The sequence below is a fragment of the Monocercomonoides exilis genome (assembly GCF_001643675.1).
Source record: "Monocercomonoides exilis strain PA203 chromosome Unknown scaffold7-2047599, whole genome shotgun sequence".
NCBI classification, from domain to species: Eukaryota; Preaxostyla; order Oxymonadida; family Polymastigidae; genus Monocercomonoides; species Monocercomonoides exilis.
In genome coordinates, this window is record NW_027150552.1 from 898,234 (window position 1) to 915,126 (window position 16,893).

The 16,893-nt window shown below is 43.0% G+C and overlaps 2 protein-coding genes across 2 annotated transcripts; one reads left to right on the forward strand and one right to left on the reverse strand.

Annotated features, from left to right (window-relative positions):
- Positions 1 to 695: 695 nt before the first annotated feature.
- On the forward strand, positions 696 to 12,616 carry MONOS_8562 (uncharacterized protein; the record flags this gene model as incomplete). The annotated part of the gene is made up of 3 exons (XM_067878984.1): positions 696 to 863; positions 1,116 to 12,539; positions 12,590 to 12,616. The coding sequence occupies 3 exons, from the start codon at positions 696 to 698 to the stop codon at positions 12,614 to 12,616; spliced, it is 11,619 nt and encodes a 3,872-aa protein (XP_067733383.1).
- A 1,338-nt stretch (positions 12,617 to 13,954) lies between these two features.
- MONOS_8563 (uncharacterized protein) lies at positions 13,955 to 15,732 on the reverse strand (the record flags this gene model as incomplete). Its single annotated transcript, XM_067878985.1, has 9 exons — positions 13,955 to 14,498; positions 14,685 to 14,794; positions 14,873 to 14,957; positions 15,020 to 15,063; positions 15,124 to 15,229; positions 15,288 to 15,329; positions 15,386 to 15,512; positions 15,590 to 15,646; positions 15,693 to 15,732. 9 exons carry the CDS (start codon positions 15,730 to 15,732, stop codon positions 13,955 to 13,957), a joined length of 1,155 nt encoding a protein of 384 aa, XP_067733384.1.
- Between the last annotated feature and the right edge of the window lie 1,161 nt (positions 15,733 to 16,893).

The window sequence follows — 16,893 nt, forward strand, 5'->3', positions numbered from 1 at the left end:
GCGAACAATTACTTATATTCTTTTAAGAAACTATTTAGAAAATGAGACTAATTCCCTTTGTACGCAAGTGCCATACAAAAGAAACTGGCTTCAGTTGGACGTTTGTTAGATTTTTAATGTACTAAAAATACATATTTTGATTTTCACAAGCCAATTCTTTTGATAACAAACGTGATTCATAATTGCATAACTGAGGGCATTCTTCTTCGGAGATTTACTCAATATGGTCTTGACACAAAAAAGCTTTTGCTCTTGAAGATGCAGTTTTGTTTTCAAATGAAGTATTATTGCCTCAAGGCTCTTCTTGAGAATTGTTTGCTCTCTTATAAAAAAAATAATTTTGTTCAATTATCATTTTTGATCTTGTTTAGACAAGCAAAAAGGATGGACAGTTACTCGAGTTACACTGATGGAAATGCGAGCGATATCATTTCAAGAAAATATTGTTGCTGAATCTGCTTCAAAGATACAAATTAATTTGCCGGAATTACAAGATCGTGCAAAAAAGAAAGCGTTATCATCATCAAATTACATTCAAAAGTATTCATTGCTTAATTCTCTATCATTTCATTAAATTCTATTGCTTCTATTGCAGCACTTTTAGTTTTATAAGTCAAAAGAGGGTTTTTGTTGAATTATCAAAAACCCCGACAGAGCAAAAGCTTATGATTTCAAATTTGTGTCATTCACTTTTAATGTTTCAATTATACTCTCCTGTTCATGTTGGCTATGATGTGTTTGCTGCTCATTTGAAGCCTCTCAATCCGTCCCCATCTGATATTGTCTTGGAGAGCTTCATTTGCAAGACTACACCATATTCGTTCTGGAAGACAGCGAGTAATATTTCATTCCCCAAAGTCAATGTTTGTAGAAGTAAAGTCAGATTGTTTCTGACTCAACACACTGGATTTGCACCTTGGATCAACAAACTGCACTTCCTCAAAGAAGATGAAATGAATATCGTTATTGACACTTTCAAAGATAGTTCTTTGATAATAATATTTATCCCCAATAACCGTGAAACATATATTAACCTCGATCCAATAGATTTCAGTTGCGTGCTTGTTCCAAGCTCATTACAATCAAAAGCTCAAATATCCAGGATTTTTTCACAGGAACATCAAAGCCAGTTTTATTCTGCTTCACAGCAAGCAGAAGATTCACATGGTTCAAATGATCAAAGAGGAAGTTGCATATGTGCATCTCAGCATATGCCCAATGTCAAGCCACACATCTGGATTGAAATTACTGGTGTTCATTTGCTGAAGGAAAAGACATTTAATGCAAAAAACTGCACTACCAGTAATGTTGGGGAAACTGCTCATTTCCAAATGAATGAAAAGGAGAAAGAAATTGAAAGAGAAATAAAAGCGAGAACAGAATTTAAGTCAGAAATTGAAACAGGGAAATTCAACCGCGACTCATCCCAGTACGAAAAGACAACATTACCGAATGAAGTTTGCCAAGAAGCAAGTATAGAAAAAGAGCAAATGATGCATTTTGCAAGAAACGCCTCGAAAGCCCGTGAAAACACAGAAAAAGATGCCTCCCCCACTCAAAACCAGGCAAAAGAGGAAGATTCCAGTCGGAATCTGAACACAGAGCCTTCACACAAACACTTAGCGACACGCCTATTGACCTCAGACCCTATCAGAGCTGTGCACTTACCTTCGGAAAGGTCACAGTCGCTGCATCACAACTATCTTTCTTCTTCTTCTGACTCCATTGCTTTGCCTTCTCTGTCTCCTCTGACTCCTCTGGCTCCTCTTCCTCCGCCTCCTCCTCAGCCTTCACATCCTTCACACCCTTCACAGTCTTTACAACCTTTACAACCTTTACAACCTTCTCCCTTCCCTCGGGCACTCCCTTCCGCACAGCCTTCTCAGCCTCCCCTTCCTTTGCTCTCCTCTGCTCCTCTGCTCAGCCAACCGGCCTATGCTTCTTCTGGGATCCAGTCCCATCTGCACCCAGCTCGCCAGCTAGTTCCGAATGCTCCTGGATCTCGTTCTTCTGCTATTTCATCCTCATCTTCCATTTCTTCTTCAACTTCTTCTTCTTTATCATCTTCTTCTTCTCTTTCTCCTCAAAAGGAATCCGACAAGCCCCCCGTAGCCTCTGCATCCAGTCCCTTCCAGCATTCCCTACAGCCTCCCCAGCCCCTTCAGCCCATTCAGTCCCTTCAGCCCCATCTGATTCTGCCCCGCAGATCGCACTCTGCAGACTTCGATGTTGTCCCTCTGTCCGTTCGTGTCTCCAGCCCTCGTCATTCATTTTCGGCACCTCCTCTGCCTAGTCTCTGCAAAAGTGCCAGTAAATATGTTCTCCCTCACCTTCCTCCCCAAAATTGTTCATGTATTTTCCCTCACTCACACCCACAGACACAGCGCTTCACTTATATGCATGCACAATTACTTACACATTCTACTCCTCCTCCAACTACTACTACTACTTCTTCTTCTCATCTTGCGAGTTCTGTCTCTAACTCTGCTTATGCTTCTACCTCTGCCTCTTCTTCTTCTTCTTCTTCTTCTTCTTCTTCTTCTTCTTCTTCTTCTTCTTCTTCTTCTTCTTCTTCTTCTTCTTCATTTACAAATACAACTTCTGCAACTGCATCTTCATTTCGCACATCTTCATTTGCCTCGCCTGCATCACACGGAGAATCCCACCACTCAATCAATGCTCGTAACTCATCCTTCTCCTCCTCCTCTTCTTCTTCTTCTCGTTCACCTTCACTTCTACAAACCAAAGGAACCAAAGCCAACATTTTCTCAGAAATTCCATCAACTATGACACCTGTACAGCAAAGGCAACAGATGGCTTCAACAGAATTATCGGTGCTTCACTCACATTCATTGCATCAACCTCTTTCTCAATCACTTCCTCTTCCTCCACCCCCTCCTCCTCCTCCTCCAACTTCTCCTTTGTCAAACGTTCTTCGGATTTTGCCGCCTCCTCCGCCTTCTTCGCCTTCTATTCCTGTTTCTATTCCATTTTCTATTCTTAATTCCAATCACCTTCCTCCACCACCACCTCCTCCACCCCCATCTCTATCACAGATGCCTTCTTCTTCTTCTTCTACTACTACTGCCAATACTAATATCAATACTAATGCTGTTGCTAGTACTGGTAGTGGTACTGGAAGTCGCTCTGATCCCTCTCAGTTTATTCCTTTACGCTCACAGCCTCTTCTTCCTGCTATTTCATCATCATCATCATCATCTTCTTCTTCTTCTTCTGTTACAACTACATCTGCTTCCTCCTCTTCCTCTACCTCTTCTTCCTCCTCCTCTTCTTCTTCCTCTGCCTCAATCTCCAATCACCCCCATCCTCCTCGCTCTTCCTCCTCTTCTCCCCTGTCCATGCTCCACACCGACTCCACAGCCATTTCTGGTTCAGGCCGCTCTTCTGATGCTTCTCTGATGCCTCATGGATCCACTTATGCCTTCTTCGAAAGCGCCAACAGCGCAGACAACAGCTCAAACAATAGCCCTCTCTCCCTCAAGTCTGCCGGCGGCTCTTGCCATTCGTGCAATCTGAGCAATCTGAGCAACTTGAGCAATTCGTGTGGAATGGGGAGATCTCGTGTTTCACATAGAATGCATCGATCACCCAGCAGTTTCTCATCACCCTCTCAGCATTCACAACGTTCACAGCGTTCACAGCGTTCACAGCCTTCTCGAAATTCTCGTGTTTCTCCTTTTCTTCCAGCAGTCACACGCAACAACACCACACTAACCATTCCATACGACCGCCCTCAAAGACGAAGCTGCTCTCCACAGAGCAGCCGAGAATCAAGAAATTCATTACATTCCACTCGGACCTATTCGCATTTCCGGTCGCTTTCTTGTTCACATTCAGAGAAGCTGACAAGATCACTGGGTTCTTCTGCTTCTGTTGCTTCTGCTGTCTCTGCTGGTGCTGCTGTGCCGATGGCTTCTTCTGCCTCCTCCTCTTCCTCTTCCTCTTCTTCCTCTTCCTCCTCCTCGTCTTCATCCTCCTCTTCGTCATCCTCCTCCTCCTCTTCTTCTTCTTCCTCCTCCTCCTCTTCTTCTTCTGCCCCTGCCCCTGTCTCTGCCCCTACCTCTGCCTCTGCCTCTTGTTCTTCCCCAAAGAATCACTCAACCCATCCTTTATCTGACTCGTCCTCTCTCACATCCTCTCCAACCTCTTCTCATTCAACCACCACTCCCATCACCTCCTCTTCCTCTTCTGCTTCTGTCTCTGCCTCAGGAACAGTCTCAGTCTCAGCCACCGCTTCTGCCTCTGCCTCTGCTTCCGGCTCCGCCTCAGCTTCTGCTTCTGCTTCTGCTTCAGGTTCTGCCTCAGGCTCTGGTTCAGGCACAGGTTCAGGGTCAGGGTCAGGCTCAGCATCGACATCTCCATTCACTTCTGACTCAACCTCAAAGACTGCTGTTCCGCCTTCTTCGGCTTCGACTTCTGAGACTTCTGCTTCTGCCTCTTCTTCTTCTTCTACTTCTCCTGCTGTTATCTCTTCTTCCTCTTCTGCTACTAATTGTACTTCTTCTTCTGCTCCTACTACCTCCTCCTCCTCCTCCTCCTCCTCCTCCTCTTCCACCTCTTCTTCTTCCTCTTCAAAGCGCAAATCTCGCACTGCCTCTTCCACAGCCTATTCTTCCGTGTCTCCGCCGGCAACCACGCCTTCACATTCAACAGCTACAACTGTCTCTGATCCTTCTTCTTCACCTTCTTCTTCTGCTGCTACTACTACTTCCTCTTCCTCCTCTTCCAGTTCTGTCATTCTTGGTTCTTCTATCAAGTGCTTACCAGGATCTTCCTCATCCTCATCATCATCTTCTTCCTCCTCCTCCTCTTCTTCTTCTTCTTCTCTTCAGGCGTCTTCTGTTTCCTTGAACCAGAAGATTGAGCGAGGCAGTCCTTATTCGGTGTTTTCTCCACACAGCTCTTATTATCTGCATACCCCACCTCAGACAACTTCACTATCAGCACATCAAAACTACGGTATGTATGTTAACTCAAATGCATCAACATTAGAATTCACCTCTCCACATTCTTCTTCTTCCTCCTCCTCTTCCTCCTCATCTACTCCTCTCTCATCTTCCTCTTCCTCTTCTTCTAACTTGATCCCACCATCATCTGCATCTTCATCTCTCCATGCTTTGTTTACAACCCAGCCATATCCCCAATCAAATACAATCCAGAATTCCCTGCCCCAATCATTTTCTCGTCCCCATCCTCACACTCACTCTCAACCTCACCCTCATCCTTATCCCAATCCTCATTCTCTTGCACATTATCATTCTCAAACACCACCACAGCCATCTTATACACAGCCCCCACAGCTTCTTCAGCACACCTCTCTTCTCCAGGTCTCTTTGGTTCCTCCTTCTCCACCCTTTCCACCCTTTCCTCCTTCTCCTCCTTCTCCTTCTTTGCGCCATCAGAATTCTTTTCCTCTTCCTCTTCCTCTTCCTCTTCAGCACGACTCGTCGTCGTTCTCGTTGTTTGCCTTGCGCAGTTCTTCGTCTGGCTCCCCTTCATCCCACGCCACAACTGCTGATTCTGCTGTTAGCTCAAACAGAGTGAATGAAATAATAAGAGAAATAACTCGTGTTCCATTGGTGTTGTCAAGTAATAATAATAGTAATAATAATAATAATAACTTTGTTGTTCCATCAGAATTTGAAAAAGAAAAGTTGTTTTCAAATGAAAGTGAAAGTGAAAGAAAGAATGTTGCAAACAGCAGATCAGAATTTGAAGTGTATCACAGTCAGCAAATGAGCATGTTAGCAGAGCAAGACCAATTAGAAGTTCATCAAAGAAATGGCAATAATAATAATGTTGTTGGTAATATTTATGATAGTAGAAATAAAAGTGGTAAAAATCATAAAGAGTCAGCCTTGTCATTGGACAGGCAAGAAGTGTCAAACAATACTCAAAAAGATGTTTCAATAGACCGAAATAAAAATATTGCTAATAATAACTCCAAAAACAGATATGTCAATTTGATGTCAGATGAAAGTGATGCTGTTGTCAATAGCCAGAGAGAACTGTGCAAAGGAACACAAAATGCCGAAGGACTGTTGAGGTTGTGTGGAAATGCTGAAGGTGAAAGCAAAGTGCCTCGCTTAGCTGTGAGGAGGCATTCGTTCTGCACACTGAGTGATTCGTGCCCGTATTCGTATTTTATAACCAGCGATGAAGAAGAGAAGAGCAGACAAGACAAAGACTCGTTCAGCTTGAATGATGTGAAAATCGCCAACACAGAAAGATTCTGTTGTTGTGATGGAAACGAAGAAGAAAGTCTCACTGGAAAACGGGAAAGGCAATTTGTGTCGTCTTCATCAAACGTGTTGAATTCTTCTTCAATGCCGCATTCACCTTCTTCCTCTTCCTCTTCCTCTTCCTCTTCCTCTTCCTCTTCCAATTCTTTCTCACACACTCCTTCAACGCCCTTCGGCAACCACCCTTTTATGTTTAGTAGAGCTTTAAACCAGAAAAAGCGCATGTGCTATCCTTATTTGTCTCATACACCGTCGCAGCCTGCTGTCAGCACACAGAGCCTGCCCCGCACCACGCCCCGCCTGCATCCAGATGCGACCCCGTTCCAGCCCTCCACACACCCCCACCTCCATCTTCACCTCCATCTTCATTCGGGATCCCATTCACCGCTCCAGCACCAGTCGTATTCGGTGTCGCCCCCGCTGTCGCCGTCTAAGTTGCAATCGCAGTTACAGTTTCAGTCTCAACCTCAATCTCAGTTTCAATCTCAGTTTCAGTCACAATCGCAATCGCAACCACAAACACAATCGCAAACACAATTGCTCGCTTCTGCCGGTTCCCATTCATCTCCGAGCCCACCTGCTCATCTTCATCCACACTCTCACTCTCATTCTCCTTCTTCTCATTCTCATTCTCACTCTCACTCTCATTCCCATTCTCATGCGCATTCTCACTCACAACCTCACTCACACACTCACCCACACCCACATTCTCATGCTCATGCTCATGCTCATACACACTCCAATATCGAGCCACTCTCTCCCACACACTCCCAGATGCTTATACAGCCACACTCTCACACACAATCACACTTATATTCACACACTCACTCACACACACTTTCACAATCACCTTCACAATCACCCTCACTTACACAATCACCAACACGCCCACACCCACACTCACAACCACACTCACAATCACAATCACAGCCGTCTTCACGGCCAGGCCCGCATTCAAGCGAAGTCACACAGGAGCATCCTTTGCCAGTCTCACGCGAAGTAGGCAGCTCACCCGGAATTAACAGCGTTGAGACCAGCCGAGCAAAGCTTGCACCGCCTTCTCCTCCTTATTTTACAAAGAATAACTTCTATTATCCTTCCTCTTCTTCCTCTTCTTCCTCTTCTTCCTCATCATCATCGTCAGTATCGTCGTCATCATCGACTTCTTCTTCTTCTTTTTATCCTTCTTATCCTTCATCTTCAACTCCTTCTACAATTGCTGTTTCTTCTTCTTCTCCCTCTTCTTCTTTCCCATCATCATCAACATCCTCTTCCTCTTCTTCTTCCTCTCTAGTTTTATCTTCTTCTTCTTCTTTTTCAGCAAGACCTTCTGTTTCTGTCATTTTGAACCCTTCAAACAGCCCCTCTTGCTCCTCTGCCTCTTCCTCTCCTGCCTTGTCCCACTCCAGTTCTGTTTCGCACCTTCCATTGTACCCGACACCTCCGAAGCAAGCTTACCCTCTTTACAGAGTCGAATTTTCTTCTACTTCTGTTGCCTCTCCAAACCAGCGGAGGAAAATCAACTCGTCGCCTCAGTACCCTCCGACAAATTCGTCCCCATCTTCGCATGATTACGCTTATTCCCCTGTTGGTTCTTCCACAATCAGATCTTCTTCATTCTCTTCCTCTTCATCCTCTTCCTCTTCATCATCATCTTCTTCTTCTTCTGCTTCCTCTTCCTCTACTTCTTCTGCTTCTGCTTTGAATGTATCTTTGTCTACTGCATCTCCATCGTCAACAACATCTGCTGCTGTTGCCACGTCTTCTCTGACTGCTGCCAGAAACAAGTTGTATTCTCCCCCTTCCTCTCTCCGTTCACTTTCTGAGTCAAACCTCTCAAACGAAGCTAACTCCTTTTATCATTCCTCTTCTCCTTTGCCTTCTCCTTCTCCTTCCTCTTCTTCCTCTTCTGTCTCTGTCTCGCCTATGAATCAGCTTACTCCTCTTCCTTTTCCTTCTTCTGCTTCTTCTGCTTCTTCTGCTTCTCCTGCTTCTCCTTCTGCTTTTGTCCATTTCCCTTACACCTCTCCTCTGAATCAGTCACAGATCCCTGCCAGCCCTGTTAATTATCCTCCTTCTTCAAGCAAGCCTTCTTCAGTGCACCTGCAATCTTCATCGTCAAATGCTCCTTCTTCTTCTTCTTCTTCCTCTTCTTCCTTTACTTCCTCTTCCTCTTCTCCTTCCTCTTCTTCCCCTTCTCACTTGACGCTTTCAACACATTCTGCTGCTGCTTCAAACAGAGTGACATCTGCTCCTCCTCCCAGACACCATTCTCTTTCTTCTCAATCTCCCTCCTCTTCCCGTTCTTCTTCTTCTTCTTCTCTCATCATCTCCTCTTCTCCTTCTCCTTCTCCTCATTCATCATCATCTTCTTCTTCTTCTTCTTCTTCCTCCTCCTCCTCCTCTTCTTCTTCTTCCTCATTAGCAGCAACAGTTGTCCATTCAGAAAGCACCCCTTCTGTCTTCCCTCAGAACAGCGTCGAACTTTCAGCACGATTCGAGCCTGCTTATACTTCTTCTTCTTCTTCTTCTTCTTCTTCTTCTCATCTGTGGCCTCCTCCTATCACAGCTACTACAACTGTGATTGCTCCTTCCCCTTCTCCTGCTCCTGCCCCTGCCCCTGCCCCTGCTTTTGTCGCTTCTTCTCCTTCGACTGGTTCTCTTTCTCATCCTCAAATGAACTATTCGATTTCTCCTCCTTCAACTTCTGCTTCCTCATCTGCTTCCTCATCTGCTTCCTCAATCCCATCTTCTTCCTCCTCCTCTTCTTCTTCTTCATCTTCTTTTCATTATCCCCGATCCACCAATCCATCTCCTGCGTCCTACACTTCTCATGCCCCTGTTCATCTTCCTACCTCTTCTTCTTCCTCATTGTCTGCCCTCTCTTTGCCTGATGTCCCTTCCTCTGCTCGTTCCATTCCTTCTAATTCGCCCACCCCTTCTCCTTCTGCCTCGTCAAACAAGATTTCCTTCACTGCGCAATCTTCTTCTTCCTATCTGCATTCATCCACCCTCACCTCCCTCTCTTCTTCTCTTTCCACCTCCCTCTCCTCTTCTCCCTCAGACTCTCTTCCTCTTTCTCTTCCTCTTCCTCCCCAGACCACAAACTCTTCAGAGGCCAAGCTGACCCCACTCATTTATTATGCTCAGCACAGCCAGAAGCTGTCTGCTTCGTCTGCCAATGCGCTTCTGCCTATGCCAGACGAAGAAAACATTCCGCAGAACGCAGACGAAGTGGCTGATGAAGATGCGGAGGATGGAGAAGAGAAGGAGAAGGGAAAGGGAGAAAAGGAAGAAGAAGAGGGGAAGGAGGAGGAAGAGGAGGAAGGAGAGGAGGTAAAAAAGGAAGAAGAAGAAAATGGAAAGTGCAAAGGAGAAGAGGAGGAGGAAGATAAAGGCAAAGACAAAGACAAAAGAGAAGATGAAGGTATAGAAAACGAGAAAGATAAAGAAAAGAAAGTGGAAGAAGAAGAAGAAGGAGAAGGAAAAGAGGATGAAGATTCTATTTCTCATTCGCCTCTGTTGGATCTTCCTTATCGTGTGCGTGTGCTTCCAGGTGTTGTGCACTCTCAACAGCCTGCCTTTTTCTATTCTCCTTCGATTTCATCATCATCATCATCATCTTCTTCTTCTTCCTCAACTACTACAACGGCAAATACTACTACTACTACTTCTACTTCTACTTCTACTTCTACTTCTACTACTGCTACTGCTACTGCTTCTTCTGACTCTTCTGCTTCTTCTGCTTCTTCTGCTTCTTCTGACTCTTCTGCTTCTTCTGCTTCTTCTGCTTCTACAACAACTGCTTCTACTATTCCAACTTCTTCTTCTTCTTCATCCTCATCCTCTTCTTCATCCTCTTCTTCATCCTCTTCTTCATCCTCTTCTTCATCCTCTTCTTCATCCTCTTCAGCTTCTTCCCCTTCTCCCACCACCTCTTCTTCTTCTTCTTCTTCTTCTTCTTCTTCTTCTTCTTCTTCTTCTTCTTCTTCTTCTTCTTCCTCTTCCTCTTCCTCTTCCTCTTCCTCCTCCTCTCCACCCCAAGAATTGCCAGAAGACGATAATTCTCTTCCTGAATACTCACACACCCAGCGCAGTTATTCTGCAGCCAAAGTCGAGTCCACCGACTATCCTGCTGTCAAGACAGACCCTCTCATCGCCACTGCTCCTTCTTTCCCGACAGCCCCTTTGAATCTGCCTTCAGTGACACTCCACGACACGAACGAAGCAGGCAAGCATTTTGACAAGAGAACAGAGACACACAAAGAGAGATATGTGTTGAATCAACAACAGCAGCAACAGCAGCAATCACAACAACAGATATGGAAATCTCAGAAATCACAAAGTTCTCATCCTCCCTTCAATCACACCCAGGGAAATAAAAGCGACTCATATCGCTACCAGGCAAATGAGCGCACTGTTTATTCGAACTACACCCAAGCTGCTCCTTCCACACCTGCTTCGTCTTCTCCTTCATTTGTGTACACTCACAGACAGCCTCAGCCAGACCCGCAGCCGCTGGAGCCTGGGCAATTCACCTCGATGGTGATGTCAGAGACTTCTTCTTTGACATATTCTCCTTCTCCTTCTTCCTCCTCGTCCTCTTCTTCCAGTTCTTCTGCTGCCCATCCGTCTTTATCTTCTCCACACAATTTACATTCCTCTTCGTCTTCGTCTTCCTTGTCTACTCCATCTTCTCTTCTATCAACTATTTCTTCTTCTTCTTCCTCTTCTTCTTCTTCTTCTTATTCCCATTCCCATTCCCACTCTCACTCTCACTCTCACTCTCCTCCACGGCCTTCTTCTTCATCCTATCAAAACCAGTCTAATCTGTGCTTGTCCTACTCTTCCCTTGCCCCTGCTCAATATCCTTTCCCTCCTATTCCTGTTTCCTCCATTCCTGCTTCTTCTTCTGCTGCTCCTTATGTTTCCTCTGTTTCTTCATCTGTTTCTTCTAATTCTTCTATTTCATCTTCTCTTCCACTCCCTGGCCCCGTTCCCATCTCCTCCTCTGGCTCTCCCTCTTACCCTTATTCCTCCTCCTCCTCTTCTTCTTCTTCTTCCTCTTCCTCCTCCTCCTCCTCTTTCATCCTATCCGAAGCAGACAACATGACTTCTTCTGTATACGACTCCACTGGCTCTGAGGAACCCAGACAAAGCAGAAGCAGCGATTCTCGGTGGCGGCCTGGCAGTTTGAACCAGATGCACAGCATCAGCCCCCGCAGTGAGAACACAACTTACTCGCTTTTCCAGAACACCATTGCGCCTTCGTCGTCGTATTCACTCAGACTCGCTGAGTTTGCTGATCCACCACTCCCATTTTCGCCGGTGAGCCAGTCGATTTACCAGAAAAGTCAGTTCCAAAGCGCAGATTCTTCAGTCACTCCATCTTCTTCTGCTTCTTCTGCTTCTTCTTCCGCTTCTGCTTCTGTTTCGTCTGGTTCTTCATACCTCCGCTCGTATCCTTCTCCTTATCTTTCCCCAAACAGGCCCAGATCCTCTTCTTCCACATCTACTTCCTCCTCCTCTTCCACCTCTTTTTCATTAGATTCCTATCATCCTCAGAGTGTTTCTCCATTCAATTCCTATCCACACAACTTGCCCTACGTTTCTGGCTCTCAGCGCTCCTCTCTCTCTGATTATCCGATTTCTTCCATTCCTTCTGTTCCTTCTGTTCCTTCATCATCATCTTCTTCCTCCTCCTCCTCCTCCTCCTCATCTTCATCTTCTTCTTCTTCTTTCTCTTCTTCTGTTCCACCTATCCCTGTGCTGCCATCCACCGATCTTCAGTCTCTTCTGCCCACTCCCAAATCGCCAATGAATGTGCAGCACCCATCAGCACTGGCAACTACACTACGCTTCAATGCATATACTCCTTATGTACAGGAGAGCTATGGACATGACTTCCCTTCAGATGCTCCTTCATCGTCGATGGAGAATTCTTCATCTTCTTCTTTTTCTGCCTCTGCTTTGCCTGCTTCTTCTTCTTCTTCCTTTTCTTCTTCCTCTTCATCATCTTCCTCTTCTGTTCGTTCCTCAATTGACCATTTTCCTCCTCTCCCTCTTCTCCCAACTGATTCTCCTTCTCCTTCTGACTCGCTGTTGCCTTCTCCTGTCTCTTCAGCACGCCCACATCTTGCTCGTTCCTCAAGCACTTCTTCTTCTTCTTCTTCTTCATTTTCTTCTTCTTCTTCTTCTTCTTCTTCTTCTTCTTCCTCCTCCTCCTCCTCCTCCTCCTCTTACAGTTCATCATCAGCTACTTCTCAAGCGCCTGCAGTTCAGCCAAGCTTGCCATTGCCCTCATCCACCTTACAATCTGGACGTAGCTCTGCTTATGTTGTGGCTGCTCCTGAATATGTGCAAACAGAACATTTGTATACTCCAATGCAATCTTATTCTTCTTCTTTCTCTTCTTCCTCTTCTTTCTCTTCTTCCTCTTCTTCCTCTTCTTCCTCCTCCTCCTCCTCCTCATCATCATCATCATCCAATATATCTTCTTCTTCCTCCTCCTCTTCTTATAATTCTAATTCTAATTCTAATTCTTCTGTTAATTATGTTCCAACCGTCTATCCTCGAACAAATCCTTCGACTTCGCAGAATGCGCTACTGCCTGATCCAAATTGAATTCGTTAATGTAGTTTTCCTTTCTCTTTTTATTTTATTTTATTTTTTTTTTTTTTTTTATACTTTTTTGTGTTTTCTTCTATTAAAATTTTATTTAGAATACTGCTCTATTCTATTCGCTCAAATTATTCACTAGAATATATTTTTTTTATTAGTCTTATGATTTTTTTTTAATATTTTTAATTTTATTTATTAAATTTTTTGACTTATTATTAACCTTTTTTTGTTAAGATTTCGTCTTCTACATAATGAATTTTCAACTGTTTTTGATTGGGGAGGGAAAAAAGTATTTATAACTTTTTAGTAGCTTTCTCTTAATTTCAGTATTCTTAAATGAGAGTATATTCAGAAATATAAGTCTCATATTCATTATTATCAAATTCGTTGTATATTTATTTATGTTTGAAGTATTAGTGATTCATCGTCTATATAACTATTCGATGATGAGTATATGCTTTATAAAAAATTTTTATCTTTTTATACTTTTTTTCAATTTTTATTTTTATTTTTCATTTTTTGATGTTTTCCTTTCGTCAATTTACTGTATTGTTTTCGTTGATTTTTTCCTTTTAAAGAGCAGTTTGTCTTCACGGAAACAGTGTATGCTTTGACAATTGCTACGGCTTTAATTATTGTGATGTAAGAGCTTAGTCGTCATTTGCTTCATTCTTTCCACCTTCGTTCTTTTGATCTTTGTTGATCGCATGTTTCTGGTGTCTTGCCGCGTCATCCCCACCGCTTTTTGCAGAGGCCAAGATGTGCTCACAACACATTAATGGATTCGATTTTTCACTTTTTCGTTCTTTTTTATTTTATTTTTATTTTTATTTTTTGGTGATTGTATTTCTCTGTTTTTACAGTTTTCAGTGCAATTTTTTTTTTAACATGATTAGTGTGCTGAGAAATGAAGTGAAATGAGAATTTTAGGAAGACAATCATTCAGTTAGGAGTAATCGGAACAAAAATATGAGGAGAGGCAAATAAAAAAAAAGAAAGAAAGAAAGAACTTTTAAGCAAAACGAAACAAAAATTCCACGTTGCACGATTTAAAAAAAGAAAAACCTTTTTCAGCCGCATCTAGTGGGGCACTGATCGCAGCACCCAGAGAGTGAGTCTTCGCACCCTCTGTTGCACACACGCCGGTCCAGGTCGCAAGCAAGCACCGCCTGCTGCCCGACTGCCTGTGCTGCGCAGAGGTCGTACTTCACAGTGCACTCGTTGAGGCAGTCCTGGTGCTGCTCTCTGCACATCGCCGAGCAGGCGCCCGCGGTGTAGCTGCCGGCAAAGGCCACCGTCTCGGACAGGCGCGCCTCGCACGTCTGGCGGCACAGCCTGCGCTGCTGGTAGCACGCGACCTCGCAGGTCATCGAGCACTCGCAGCCGTTCAGACACGTCTGGAACTCGTCCTCGCAGTTGGAAATGCATACACCGTAGTCGAACTCTGCGTTCTGGAACGGCGTCGCACCGACTGGGCACTCCGCCAGGCACTGTGTGTTCAGCTCGTCGCAGGTGAGCTGGCACTGCCTCCGGTCTGACTGGCACTCCAGTTCGCAGTCCGTTGGGAGCTGCGACCTCCGCTGCCGGCAGCGGTTGATGCACTGATTTGTATCGCTGGAAAGAGAAGGGAAGGAAAGGGAAGGGAAGGAGAGGAAATGAGTGTGATGTTGATGGAAAGAAGGAAAGATGATAAATGAAAAGAAGGATGTGGCGAAATATTTATGTATTGGATTTGAAGAGAAAATGAAATGAAAATAATTGTTTAAAAAAGAGAGAGAGGAAGGAGATGGGAAAACATACCGATCGCATTGGTCCAAGCAAATTTGGAATGTTGCTCCACACATGACAAGACAAACATCTGCGGTGTTTGCGTCGCAATCCAAGCCACAACTAACAGATGCTAATCGGCACTTCGATGAGAAAATTTCAAAAAAAAATGTGAGAAAGAAAATGCAATGGAAACAAATTTTTGAATGTTAAATGAGTACTTGTTCTCTGCAAGTTCTTAGCAACTTTTTGCATTCAGCTCGATCAACAAGCGGAGGTTGTCCAACAGGAGGGGTTACGCAAGTTCTGTTTTTGAAAGGAAAAATACGAGTTGAAAATCTAAAATGTAATTTAATTCCAGAGCAAACAAATAATCGTTGTTGCACATGTTCAGACAATTAGATTCATCTTGCTAAATGAATATTTTCATATGTTTAGAGATAAAAGCCTCATTCATGCAAAAGAAACAAACTAGACAAGCTGCTGCACAAAGTTCAAATGTTGGTATCGCGCATTGCGCAACGCAAGCAGTAAAGCCTTGAGTGCATGTGCTCGTTTGATCTTCTTTTCGTTCTTGGCTATCATATTTAAAGAATATCAAGTTGAGGAGGAAAATAATCATACAATAAATCATACCAATGCATAAGCCCTTGCGGAGTTGAAGCCTTCAATTGGCATCTTTTGAAATCAATGTCTGCAGTATCGATGCATTTTTCTAATTGAAGAGAGCAAACGTCTTCACAAGAGCATGAAGAAACGCTTGCCATGGCTTGGGATGCAGCAAATTGCATTCCACAGTTAACTTCACATTCTCTTCTCGTTTCTCTGCAAGCTGAAATGCATCCCAAGTCAGATGCAGGACTGCAGCAAAGTTATGTGAAAAAAATGATTATTGAGCGCATACCAAGTTTCAAGGCATGTTAAAAACGAATTCTCACAATTTAATGCACATCCAGAAATTCCAGCTGATGAAAGAGGTATTCCTTGGCTAAATACTAAAATATGATTGAAAAATGTTTAATTAAGGTTAAATCAGCATACCAAAAGAAGTTAGGATGCAGCACAAAAAATAATAAAGCATCGTAAATGTATTACAAAAAGAAAAGGGAAGATTCAAAGAAAAGATTCATGTAGAAAATGACAAGTTTTACAGTTCAACATTTATAAAATATTGTGGTGTACTTTGATCAAAGAGAAAGTTTATTGGACAAAAGAAACAACTTCGCTATCAATTTTTGTATGTATAAAATAATATGTTTCAAGAAAATATTAAATAATTATTTGTCAAATATCACCTAGTGTCACAATTTTTTTCAATTGACAATAATTTAGTAATAAACAGCAATGAAAAATTATTTTCGCTCAGTAAAGCTAAATTTTTCAAATTAAGAAGTCTTTCGAATTATCTATTCAAAGGATCCATTTTTGTTTTTATTTGGATAATTCTGATTTTTGAATGAAAAAACACATCCTCCTTATATTCATCGCTAATGACCATTTTCGAATCAGCAACAATTATTTTGAAGAATAATAACATATAAAACTTTGCAATGCGATGTTATCTCAATTTTTGTTTGCATCTTCTTTTTCACTCGAAGAGGATGCATAAAGAATCTCCTTCTCTATCAACATTCTTTATCAATTTTTGTCTCTTCCAATCTATTTCAGAAAAACAAAAAAATGGAAGCAGAAATTTCTTCCTTTCCGCAAACAAGTACCAGGCTCATTTCCTCAGTCCAATTTGCGGAAGAACCGCACTTTCTTTTCATCCACTAAAACTCTTCCACTTCACTCGAACATGGCATTTTTTCATCCACACTGATCTCATCACAAAAATATCTGCTCAAGCGGAAAAGAAAACTGCAAAATAAGTTCAATAGTTGAATGTTCAATTCCTTTTATTTCAATTTTAATTCGTATTAACACCATGTTTCCAACTGTTCTCTCAGTTAGAATAATGCAACGGGGAAAATGCAGTTGTTGAAAAAGTCAAATAAAGAGGTTCTGAATTAACTGAGGAAGATTGCATCTAATCCATCAAAACGAATAGAACAAATCATTATGAGACATATTCAAACCTTTCTTTGATAAGTTTCCGAAATATTGTGCTAATTCCTTCATTCACTTCGCTTCATTAACGCTCGAAACAAAAGAAAAACGATCAGTTTTGTTGTTTGTGTCAGGGATCAAAAAGCACATTTGCTTCTATTAAGTTCTTTTTGATTTAAAAAAAATGTATTTG